We start from the raw sequence: 12,447 nt of genomic DNA on the forward strand, positions 1-12,447 counted from the left end.
GGATAGATTTAGAACATTAATTCAGTTTCACTGAAATACATATATAAACTTGCGATTTATCACAGATTTTTAATAGAACATTTGTCATTCAATGGTTTTACATCCATTTTAAAATATAACCGTTATAAAATCACAAATAGCATCACTGCCACATGTTTAGCTGTTGATTGACAGATGAGACAAAAGCATTTGAATGCAGCCTATCAGTGAAAGTACAAAAATAAAGGCATTTAGTTTACAAAGATATGCTTTCATTCCATCAAGGTGTATTTTAAAATAATTTATTTCCCTTTATCTAAGTTTTACATATAACTAATGATTATCACCAGTGGCTAAGACTGAAGCCAAAATTAAGAAAATACATGAGCATAATAAATAATAAACCTTCATTCTATTTCTGTCTCTATGTTCAAGATGAGTACCTGCATGAGAAAGTAAAATAAGTTCAAACCGTTTTAATACGGCTTTCATAGTTAGAACTCACTTAGAGAATGAGAAATGTGAACTGAGTTTTGGTATTTTAAAAAGAAAAAAGCACAGCATTAACATATTAAAAAGAGGGAAATATGCCTCAAACAGTTTTGTAAAGAGTGTATCAGGAAACAAAATGGGTTGTTTTCCCTCTTAAAAAACGGTATAGAAATCTTTACATTAGAAAACATTCAAGTATGCAAGCCCTTCATCTATACAAATAAAATGTTGTCTTTTCTCTCAGACAGGCCACAGCGTTTCTTCTTGTGGCTGACGATGTAAACCACAAATTCAGTATATGATTTGAACTGTATTCTGTTTCTATAGTAAGTTAAGTTAAGCGAAATCATTTTAAATAGAAAACTGAACAACTTTCAAAGTAAGAGCTTGATGTTGACTGCGGACATTTAGAAATGCTCATGAATATGCACATTGTTCTGGTTCGTAGTGAATTCAAAATGCTCATTTCAAAATATTTTGTTATTGTGACAACTTGTCACCCAATTATCAAGTTTTTCTTCTTTTTTTTTGCTGGCTAAAAAAGGTGCAAGTTCGAGGTAGTCCGATCTCAGACAATAGAACAGAGTAAGAGTTCTAAAGCAAACATTCTGTGATGTTCAAGATTCTTTTGGAATCAGTCAAAGAACCGGCACTGCATGTAAGTCTCATCTGAAGCGGAGTAGCCAAACTTCTTATAAAACTCCACATTTTTCGGCGCACACTCCAGTGTTACTTTGTAGCACTGCAATTTTTTGCTGAGTAGAGTCAATGTTGATACCAACCTAAACACAAACAAAAAGTAATATGTTCAAGATGCTTAGTTCTGATACAGATATGTTGAAAGAAAATACAGTATTCATGAATATACACTTTATGAAACTCATGATTAAAACTATTGTAAAAGTGTTTCTAAAAACCAATCTCACAGTTTTCCAAGCTGTTTCCCTCTGCATACGTCACTCACAACCACTTCTTCCACACGCCCCCTCTACCCAGACAAAAAAAAAAAAATATTCACTATTAAAATACAGAAATGTAAAATATATGCATTTAAAATCAAATAATTAAATATTAAGTACGTTACCTTTGCACAAGCATGGATAAATTTGTGCTCTATGATGAGTGTTGCTGTGGCAACAATTTGTCCAAGGTTTGTGTCTTCCACCACTATCACATAATAGTCTCCAGATTTCTTCATATGCTCAAAATTTGCTAAAGACAAAAAAAGTGAGTATCTTATACTGGGAGATTAAGAACTGTGGGGTGTTTTGCATTAGGAACATACAGTACCTTTGAACTGTTCTTCTGTGACATCCCCAGCCACTGTGAGCTGTGATAAGACCTTATAGAAGCCTAAAAAGGCGTAAAGACCAACATAGGTTTATCATGATTGTTTGAAAAACTGAGCATGAGTGGACCGAGTGCTGAATGGGAAGCAGTACCTCTGTCTAGGTCAGCAGTACAGAGAGGACGGAGGACCAGACCTTCTCCGGGCTGAGAGGGAGAAATAGGGGGCGAGAAGGAGACCTTGTTGCTGCTCCAGTCCAGCTCTTTAAGCAGAGAAGGATCAAACAGGGGCGTCTCGTCGAGCAACATTCCAGAGGCCCTATAATCAAATTACATTTTACTCTATACGAATTTATCATCAATCAGGAATCGCTGGCAATAAATGTGAAATGGCGACAATTTATTTGGACTTTGATCATTTAAACATTTACAATTCAAAGTCAAACGTCTTTTGTCGTAGTACGTTATAATAACTAATACTTGAACCATAAAAACCATAAATAAACATAGACTGTAATAAAATAATAATAATACAAATTTAATTTATATCTAATTTTAATTCAGCTAGCTGCCATGGAAACATTTTTCATTTTCGTTAAGTTTAACTTCATTAAAATAGTTTAATTTAAATTAGTAAATTAAAATAATACTGAAAAAAGTATAAAATCAGAATAAAACTAATATCAATTAAATATATATATATATATATATATAATATTATTATATACACACACAAATGAATACATTTATTAATTAAAACAATAATAGTATTTTAATGATAGGTGTGTTATTATTACAAACCAAAAATCCTGAAGTATGACATAGTATAACGTCCTCTGCGTTTTTGAAGAAAATAATTTATTTAAAGTGTTAAAGAGCACAAAATAATCTCAAAGCAGTTTATGGCAGCCCTTAATAATAAAGGCAAAGGTCACAATGCCGCGTAGAAGGTACAGAATATTAAGTCCAGGAATTGATTAGATTCATTTCATATTTTTATTTCAATCTGCTGTTCCCTGGGGAACGAAATCAACCTCCATTCTCAGTCTGTTAATTCCCAAAATCCCATCCTTAACGCTATGTTCAATCAAATGTCAACAGAGCTTGCGATCAAATTGTATTAGATCCATGTATCCTATCTAAGATCAATTTGTCATTTACTTACGGAGACATATGGATATTGACCGCTTGAATGAATCCAGTTACAGAGATCTTCAGTTCAGTGTTTCTGCATGACATACACACTTCCTCCTGCGTTATCATTTTTTTCCACCAACATGATAAGACCCGCCCTCCATCCAATCACCGTTTGTTGAATGTTAGGTTTTGTTTTTAACGACGTTTCAATTGTCCAGTCACAGACTAGATAGATCAAATAAAGGGCGGAGCTTGTCGCTCCCTCCTCCCTCTGTCTGCGTGCGTGGAATATGACGTGGCGATGCGCTTAACGAGGGCGCGGTGGCGCAATGACGTCCGTGTCCGTCTTGGAAAAGCTGTTCAGCTTGATAAACATCAAGTTTACAAGCGAGTTCTGTAAGCTTAGATTTGTTGAATATGAAAACCTAACACTGTCTGTTAAATTGAAATCAAAAGGTGCCTGCCACTGTTCAAACTCTCACCAAACCATTTCTATGGCAAATTCCTATTTTTTTTGTTGCATTTTTTTGTTTGTTACCACAGTAACATTATTATCCTTTGACAAATTGATATGGAATTTATGTGAATACAACGCAACTTTTTTATTATTATAAAAAGAAAAATTAGCCTATATTAAGCTATATATAGTGTTTAAGGATATTAATGATTGCTTGACTAAAATAAATGTTAAAATTTATACATTGCTTTAAAAAAATAAATAAAAATAAAATAAAACAAAACATTATTTTGAACAGTGGTTAGAAAGATTAGTGGTCTTGTTACTATCTAGTTTTAAATGACTGCTTTTTAGTGTCCTGTATTGCAGGGGTTAACTTAGCCATTCTAACCAGCACATCCTTGACCCCTGGGTTTCTTGTCTTGACTTCTTCTAAGGACAGGCTGTGTAAACTGCATACTCAGACATACTCAGCAGCAGTTACTGGAATTCATCTCTCTTCCTATTATTGATTTTCTTAAGTGTCTAAACAAAAAATTAATAATCTGTCCGAATGTTTTTAAGTAACTTCCAATAGATATCTCTTCCGGATATGAGTATACAGAAAGAAATTTGAGATGAAAACACCTTCCAATGATCCCAAGTCACATCCATGTACCCGCACTGTGAGCATTTAAATATCAAAACAGACCACAAAGCAGAAAAAAGAAATACAATCTCTCTCTCTCTCTCTCTCTCTCTCTCTCTCTCTCTCTCCCCCCCCCCCTCTCTCTCTCTCTCTCTATATATATATATATATACATACAGTACATTAATAGATTTATCTTATTTTAAGAATGCCCTCCTGAAAATAAAAAAATAATTAATTAGCAAACAAATGAGGAAATAAGCCTTAAGGATGTGCCTTGTCAATATGTAATTAATTTGCAAACAAAATTAGCAAACAAGGCTTATTGGCACGGCTTGTCAATATGGTGCACACGTTTAATGAAATAATGATGGTATGAAGACAAAGCACTTGTGACATTAGTAATTCCATAATGTCTCTCTTGTTACTGCTTAAAATGCTGCAGGAAAACCCTTAATAAGCTCAATAACTAGCATGAAAAGGGAAGCAGAGAGACAGCAGGTATTGAATGAAGCTTGCAGGAAATAGGGAGGCTGAGAGCAAATGCCTGCAGAAAGCTGATATAGTTCACGTGACTAAACCATGGATCTTTACATTGAGTGGAAGATACAAATCACGGAAATGCAGTCTGTTTGTCCATAATAACTGTACATGGACAGAAAAAGGAGACAGAAAAAAATTGGCCTTAACATTATACACAATAACATGTTTATTAAAATAGACCAAAATTTTATTCTTGTCCAGTTTTATGTTAAAATTATGTTTAAGGACAAATTGGTAGTGAAACTAGAAGCAATCATAAAAAATAAAAAAAAAAGAATATAAAAAAACAAAAAAACTTCATTATATACAATAGCAGGTTTTTGGAAAACTAGATTAAGTGGCAAGAGGACTATATTTTAAATTAATTAAATTAAAACTAATTCAGTTCCTCACTTAATAAATAATTAAAAAACTTAATAATTAAAATAACCCATGTAAGTTATTTAATACATTTACAATACAGAATTTCAAAACAACAAACAATTAAACAGAAAAACTAGCTTTGTTTTGATTGGTTATTTTTAATGTGTTGCTGTGGTTGTTTGGTTGCTAGGGTGTTGTTGCATATAGGCTCAAGTTAAGAAGTGCAAAATCCCTGTAATATTGAACATTGCTTGACGTCAAATGGGTTTCCCAAATACTTCACAGTCTGCAATTGGTCAGTCAAACAGAAAACCCGCCTCTTAACTTATTGTTGAGCCCATAATATATTGATATATTGAGCAATGTTTTGATAGCACCATGGAAGCAAATCAAAATGCAGATGCTTTAGATGTCTCTGTATTAGAGTTGCTAATTATTTTATGTTGAAAAACTACACATTTTACTTTAAATAATGTATCAATAATGTATTCAAGCAACTTGATTTCTGTCAAAGCACCATCACTAACCTGTTATTGGCAAAGAAATGTATATTTAAAAATTAACTAAATTCAAACTTATTATATCTCTAAAGTAGAACTGAACCTAATTCAGTAATAAAAATTAAAAAGCATTTGCAGTACAGAATTGCAAAAATGAGCATAACTAGCAACCACATGTAGAGAATGTTCTTAAATGTGTTGCTAGGGTGTTCTAGGTGGTTGCTAAGTGGTTGCTTTCTGGCTAAAGTGAAATGTGTAAAATGTCTGAGATTAAAGTACTAAAATGTTTGTCTTCAAACAGACTTCCAAACACTATAAGCCATTGGTCGATCAAAAGAAGATAACCCCGCCTACAACTATTGCTTGAGCCAGTGTCACTATGTTGGGCTGAGCTGCAAAACAAATAGAGTAATGTATAGTGCTATAGAGACAAATCAGTTTGCAAATACTTTACTCACTTGTCTGCATATTTGATAGTTTTTAAACATTTAAAATGGATACACTTTGATTTTCAAACAGCTTATAGCAAACCCAGTCTCCCTCAAAGCACCATAACACAGACAAACACTACCAAGAGCACCTCAGCTGCAACAGCCATTACAGAAGCAGTCCAGATACTAATACAGATCAATGGAGAGAACATGAACACAAGAGCCATGGAGCCAGAGACTTCCTGCTGATTTAATTACAGACTTTCCATCACTCAAAGAGCCACCGTTCTGAAGCAACATCATTGCATCTACACTTGAATAATGGCCATGCGATATTATCGGCCAGACACGCTGCAAACCAGTGCAGACAATGGAATCATTACGGCTGCAGGAGTCTTTTACTGAGAGCCTTAAACCTCTGTATTATCATAAACATGTCTTTAGGGAGGTGTCGAGACTGTACACTGAAAAAAAGTGCTCATATAATGAATGAAGAATGAAGCTTGTATGGGCTTAGTCTTACAAATTTGACAACACAATTAACTGAAAAATTCATGATGTCCATGGTTGCTCTGCTGCGCATCAGATCGATAGCACAGTAATAGCTGGCATATCTTGGCAAGGTTCCCTCTTTTTGATAAACTGTGCCATGTTAATGGCCATACTGAGTTACTGTCCTCTTTCTGTTTAAAGATGATTTCTCTCGCTAGCAGACAGATATACAGTAGCCTACAGATTTGTGCACATATCACGTATGTGATACAGGAGATTCTTCTCCCTGTTGTCTGATCCTGTTACTTCTTCCAGCTATGCATGCTTCACTTCTGCCCTGTGTGGTCTGGTAGGCCTCCAAATTTAGTCTGAGTATATTACAATTCTGGTAATTCATGGGGCAGGAAGGTTAGAAATGATACTGTCTGCCAAGTGATAAAATTCACTGTAAAAATAAACTTTGAAATGATAAAGAAAAGTAAATAATGCTGAATAATGTCAATTATTTATTGCAACTTTTTTTGTAATTTCTGGAATGCATGTAATGCGCCGTAATACACACACACACACACACACACACACACACATTACAGTAGTGTTTGACAGTTTTCCTCACTTATAATATTGCAATGTTGATATGTTGAGATATGTTGTTTCTTTACTTAAAATTATAAAGTTATCTGATTTTGTGTGTGTGTGTGTGTGTGAACTTGTTTATGTGGTTAACAAGGACACAAATTTGTATAATGACATATATGACACAGGTATTACAATGAGGAGGTGGTTTATGAGGACATTTTTAGTACCCCCGTAATTTAAAACGCTTATAAATCATACAGAATTAGTTATTTTGAAAATCCAAAAATGCACAAAGTTTCCTGTGAGGGTTAGGTTTAGGTGTAGGGTTGGGGTAGGGCAATAGAAAATACAGTTTGTACAGAATAAAACCCATTACGCCTATGGAGAGTCCCCATAAACCACATATACCAACATGTGTGTGTGTGTGTGTGTGTTTCATGTAGCAAGTGTTGGGTCTGTTTGTGGAATCGAAGATATTTTGAAGAATGTTGATAACCAAACATTTATTGGATTGAAAAAATAAAAAAATCGATGGCTACCAGCAACTGATTGGTTATTAATATTTCTCAAAATGTTTTCTGTTGTGTTCAACAGTTTGGAATAACATGAGGGTGAGATTTATGACAATTTATAATTTTTAAGGTCTGTTAATTCTACAAGAACGGAAAAGAATATTATAAGAGAAAGGACTGAATACAACAGTTCTTTATTGTTCTGACATCTGTAAGACAAGAAAGGGGGTTAAGTGGAACAACTGAATCATTTGTGCCTCTACACATTGATCGGATCAACCACTTTTAACAGATCGCAGGAGAATTCATCTCTTAATTTCTTGAAAGCCATCCTGCTGGGCTCACACACTTAAGAGAGAGAGAGAGACACTGATTACAGTGCAAATGTAAGAAAACAAGATGCACAGCGTTCTTCTGAATAATTCATAGTTATACAGTAGCCTGCCTGTGATATTAAATAAATGAGAGTAAAATATTTTAACATTTCAGAATGACATCACCTAATGACTTCACAGCCATAATGAATTATTGAATTTATTTTGTAATCCATTTAGCAGGCGGGAATTGCATGATATTACTCTTAATATTTGATACTTTCTGGGTGATACCTTGAATGGACTCCATGACCACCATCTGAAATGGGTGTCTAAAATTGCCTTTGTGCTTGCAAATGTTTGCCGGATGTTCCCAAATTAAAGTAGGGCAGATATCACTCAATAAATCAATGAGGTAGAGCTCTCAGTGTCTGTTCAGAGATTTCCCATTTCCTTCCTAACAAGGTTGCCCTCTTAAATAGATGTCCGTTATTATTGACTAATTACATTTAGCTCATTGATTCATTGATGTTCAGTCAAAGTTCACAGTAAGAGCTAATACATTTGAAAAGATTTTAATGTTGTGGGTGTTTGGCTTATTGAATGGATAGACACATTTTTGCACTTATTTTGCAAGTAAAATAGCCTATAATAATATAACAGCTATAATAGACATGATAGCCTAATACTCATATAGATTATACATCCTATACTCATTTAAAATTCTCAATGTCATTTCTTCAGGACAGCATATTCATCGTTGGATATGATAGGTTAACTGTCCATTGACAAAAGTACCCCTTCCATCCAGTGAAGGGCAAGTATTCCTCTGAGGAATTGATACTTGAGAGGTTTTAAATAGGAGGGATGTGCTTCCTCCCTTCAGTTCATGCCGAGCTCTCACTGCACAAACTTCAAGCATGGAAACATTCATTACTCCTCTGTGAGGACATCAGACTTTCCATCCATTTTGAAGGTAGGATACATTTGGATTTTATTCATATAAAAGATATTAAAAAGGCAGGGATTTTTATTTTTTTTTTGTCAAGTTATATTGTATCTGTCTGTTACTTGTATATAGTTGTGATATGGAGTAACATACAAAGTATATCCTTAGCACAGATGATCTGTATATAATATAATATAGTATATAGTTATTTATTATTTTTATTTATTTAAAAATTGCATAAACATACTGCACTCAAAAAAAAAATACACATTACACAAATAGAAGTAATTAATGTATATATAGAAAACTTAAAGTGTCCTAAAACATTTGATAATGCATACTATATTTAGGTAGTTCTATTTTTTATTTGAATTAAGAAATGTAATATACTGTATAATTTATTTAATTAAATTTGAAACTAAAAATACTAAATGTTCATTGAATTAAGTAAATTAAAATAACGAAATCAAGTCAATTATTATTTTCATTTAAATTATAATTGCATGCGTGTGTGTTGTTTCCTGGAACACATTCTTCTTTCTCATTTTTCATATAAAATAATGTGTTCCTCTAATTAGAAACATATCAATAGAATCATGTTCATTTCCTGAAAAATCAACATAAAAATGTTATTTGGTAAAGTGCATAAATATATGCTGTATTAATACATTTTATTATATTTGTACTAAAATAGCATTAATATTATTAGTATTCTTCATGTTTTTCTTTGCCAATCTTGATTTATTTTTAAATTCTGTGCAGCAATTTTCCAAAAAGGGCCTACAGCAATGTCAGAGAGGAAGCCCAAAAACGCAGATACACGTCCCAAGAACCTGAGGAGCTGGAGCGCTGATAGTTACATCCGCAGTATTAAAAAGCGCTCCCGTGGATCACATCATGAGACAGCGTCCAGAGAGGAAGAGGGGGAGGGAACAGACGACCAGACTGTACGCTCTGCTTCTAGTCCTCGTAGACGTCGAGAGCGAAAGTGCAGCTGTACGATCCCTGGAGAAACGGATCCAGACTCTCCTTGCAGGAAAGCCCTGTCCCGCCGGTCTCTGAGGCAGAAGTTTCAAGACGCCGTTGGCCAGTGTCTCCCTCTTCGCAATCACCACCACCACCATCACCACCAGTCTGGTTCCTCACGTCCATTCTCCGTCCTTCTTTGGTCCAAACGGAAGATTCATGTGTCCGAGCTCATGGAGGACAAGTGTCCGTTTTCTCCGAAATCCGAATTGGCTCAGTGTTGGCATCTGATCAAGAAGCATGGCACTCACACAAAACCTTCTTTAAGCATCGAAACCGAACCCAAAGGCCCCTTGTTATCCTCTTCTCCTCCAAAGCTCATTTCATGGGAAGAGATCAGCTCTACTGGGGCTTCTAGTCTGGATGACTGGGATCCGTCTTTAGCACATGGAGACACTGAGTGCTGCGCCCACACTGACTACATCCTGGTTCCTGATCTGCTTCAGATCAACAACAGCCCTTGTTATTGGGGTGTCCTGGATCGTTTTGAAGCTGAGCAGCTTTTGGAAGGGCAACCAGAGGGGACTTTTCTGCTCCGAGACTCTGCTCAGGATGAATACCTCTTCTCAGTTAGCTTCAGACGCTATAGCCGCTCCCTCCATGCTCGAATAGAGCAAAACGGGAAGCGCTTTAGTTTTGATGGCCGTGACCCTTGTATGTACAGAGATTCCAGTGTCACAGGCCTGTTGAAGCACTACAGTGACCCGGCCACATGCCTATTTTTTGAGCCTCTTCTCTCTCGCCCACTATCTAGGAACTTTCCTTTCTCTCTGCAGCACATGTGCAGAGCGGTCATTTGTAGCTGTACAACATATCAGGGCATTGACACCTTGCCTTTACCCTACAGTTTGAGACACTTCCTTAGGCAATACCACTATAGATGCAATGGAGCTTGTGCTGTTTGAAAACTGTGACGGAAGTGAGACAAAACTACATGTTGCTTGATTTGACAGACTGAAAGGCACAATAAATGTATTCAACACAATATAGTGGAGGTAGTTAACATGCAGCCCAAAAACTGTTTATGTTTCTAATGCAGTTTTGTGAAAACCAAAGATATGCAGGGCATCAGTTGACATTTCTATACTATTAGGCCTAAGTGTTTTTTGGGCCGATTTTCTACTAGGATATGTGGATTCTCATCTGTTAGTATACTTTATTTACTTATACTTTATTTATACAAAAGTATGCAATATAAAGTTCTGTGCCCTAGATATTTACGATAAAACAGTAAATTAATTGAATTAATGGATCCTTTTCACATTTCTCAGAGGCGGAAGTCATCATAATCGATTAAACTTTAGGAGTTGTGAACAGGAGATGATGGCAAAACATTTTGTTCTCCTATTTACTGTAAATCCACGACAGCTTTTCCACGATTTTCCAAAAATAATGAAAAAATATAAAGAGATTTTTTAAAAGCAGTCAGAAGAGAGAGTGATGTCAATTTTGCCGCCACTTGCTTTGTTGTTTTTTGGAACACTCTCACAGAATTTTTTTTTTACCACCGAGTGAATAGGCTATAACACAAAGTGATATATATATCACTATATATGTGTATATATATATCTAGATGGCTTGTTAATACCTGTGCAAACGTCATGCGTCATGACATAATGTTGCTTCATCTAGTGACAGTTTTTCCTACTAACCAGACACCACTAGATGGCATACTTGTAAAACTGACTTGACACTTTCTAACTGCTATAGTATCTGTCTTGTATTTTAGAACTAAACGGTGCCTAAATCTGTTTTTGTTTGAGATGCAAAACATTGTCAGTATATTATTTGATAGATCTGTCCAGTATAACCAAGCAGTATGGAAGCAATTCAACCACATATTGTAGTTACACATTTTCAATAAAAAAAAAACAAGCAATAGAGTCAACAAGTTAAACTGATTTGTTTCACTGTGTTATGGTTTATACCAAGTCTCCTCTCAGATTGTTTTATTACAAGTATATACTGTGTGAGAGTCAGGGGTTCACTGAGGAGACAAAATGGTGTGTATTAAAAATACACTTTTAACAAAACGTGGAATGATCCTATCTTACAACTTTGATTTGGTTAAAGATATTATGATGATGTAGCTAATTGTCATTGTCTTTAGTACATTTACTACATGTGCTCACCTTGGAAAACTGATTCTCAATCGACTGAAAAAGGAGCCATTATTGATCTGCCAAACCCACTGATGTTAAATATTAATGTTCCTGAGATGATCAAATCTGCTTTATAAATTTAAAGTGGACCATCTTTATCTTGAGCTCTTACATTTATAGCACATACCTTTGTGAAATATTGTAAGAATTTAGAGAAATGTTGCATTCATAATTAGATTTTTTTTTTTTTTTTTTTTTTTTCTTGTTAAACTGTTTTGCTTGTTGAGGCCAATTTAGGTGATTTCAGATTTTACTATAATTTTGGGTACGTTTGGTCTCTGCAATGTAGTCAAATCTGGACACACATTTACAAACATAAGAACAGAAACAAAATGATGCAGAAATGACATACCCCAATGTGCCCATTAATCTTATCATCGTAATATTTGGTGTTGCATTTCAGTCCACAAGCAGATGCAAGTGCTGCTTCCTGGATTACATATCAGATTGTTCAGTTAACAGACAATGAGGATAATTTGTCTATTCTCTTATAGAGGACTAAACGTACAACCCCAGGCTGTATGACATTATTGATGCGTATGTCTCATATCAGACAGTTTTGCTGCGGGCAGTTCCATTTGTTTGTTGTTTGTTAA

At 34.9% G+C, this 12,447-nt stretch overlaps 2 protein-coding genes across 2 annotated transcripts; one reads left to right on the plus strand and one right to left on the minus strand.

Annotated features, from left to right (window-relative positions):
• Nucleotides 1-49: 49 nt before the first annotated feature.
• On the minus strand, nt 50-3,052 carry gnpnat1 (glucosamine-phosphate N-acetyltransferase 1). Its single transcript, XM_052581108.1, has 6 exons — nt 2,924-3,052; nt 1,914-2,077; nt 1,762-1,824; nt 1,556-1,683; nt 1,398-1,459; nt 50-1,253 (listed from the first exon to the last, which is right to left on the minus strand). The coding sequence occupies exons 1-6, from the start codon at nt 3,019-3,021 to the stop codon at nt 1,106-1,108; spliced, it is 663 nt and encodes a 220-aa protein (XP_052437068.1). The 5' UTR covers nt 3,022-3,052; the 3' UTR covers nt 50-1,105.
• A 6,399-nt stretch (nt 3,053-9,451) lies between these two features.
• Nucleotides 9,452-11,365, plus strand: socs4 (suppressor of cytokine signaling 4). Its single transcript, XM_052581247.1, has one exon. It carries the CDS (start codon nt 9,452-9,454, stop codon nt 10,592-10,594), a length of 1,143 nt encoding a protein of 380 aa, XP_052437207.1. The 3' UTR covers nt 10,595-11,365.
• The last annotated feature ends 1,082 nt before the right edge of the window (nt 11,366-12,447 follow it).

The sequence above is a fragment of the Carassius gibelio genome, chromosome B17, assembly GCF_023724105.1.
Source record: "Carassius gibelio isolate Cgi1373 ecotype wild population from Czech Republic chromosome B17, carGib1.2-hapl.c, whole genome shotgun sequence".
Taxonomy (NCBI): domain Eukaryota; kingdom Metazoa; phylum Chordata; class Actinopteri; order Cypriniformes; family Cyprinidae; genus Carassius; species Carassius gibelio.

Bases quoted from the DNA above. Each gene is read 5' to 3' on its own strand.
- socs4 (XM_052581247.1), top strand. From the start codon at position 9,452: ATGTCAGAGAGGAAGCCCAAAAACGCAGATACACGTCCCAAGAACCTG.
- gnpnat1 (XM_052581108.1), bottom strand. From the start codon at position 3,021: ATGATAACGCAGGAGGAAGTGTGTATGTCATGCAGAAACACTGAACTG. The intron at 2,078-2,923 runs GTAAGTAAATGA...ATTTGATTATAG, and splicing joins GTCAATATCCATATGTCTCC to GGCCTCTGGAATGTTGCTCG. The intron at 1,460-1,555 runs GTAACGTACTTA...TTGTCTGGGTAG, and splicing joins TTATCCATGCTTGTGCAAAG to AGGGGGCGTGTGGAAGAAGT.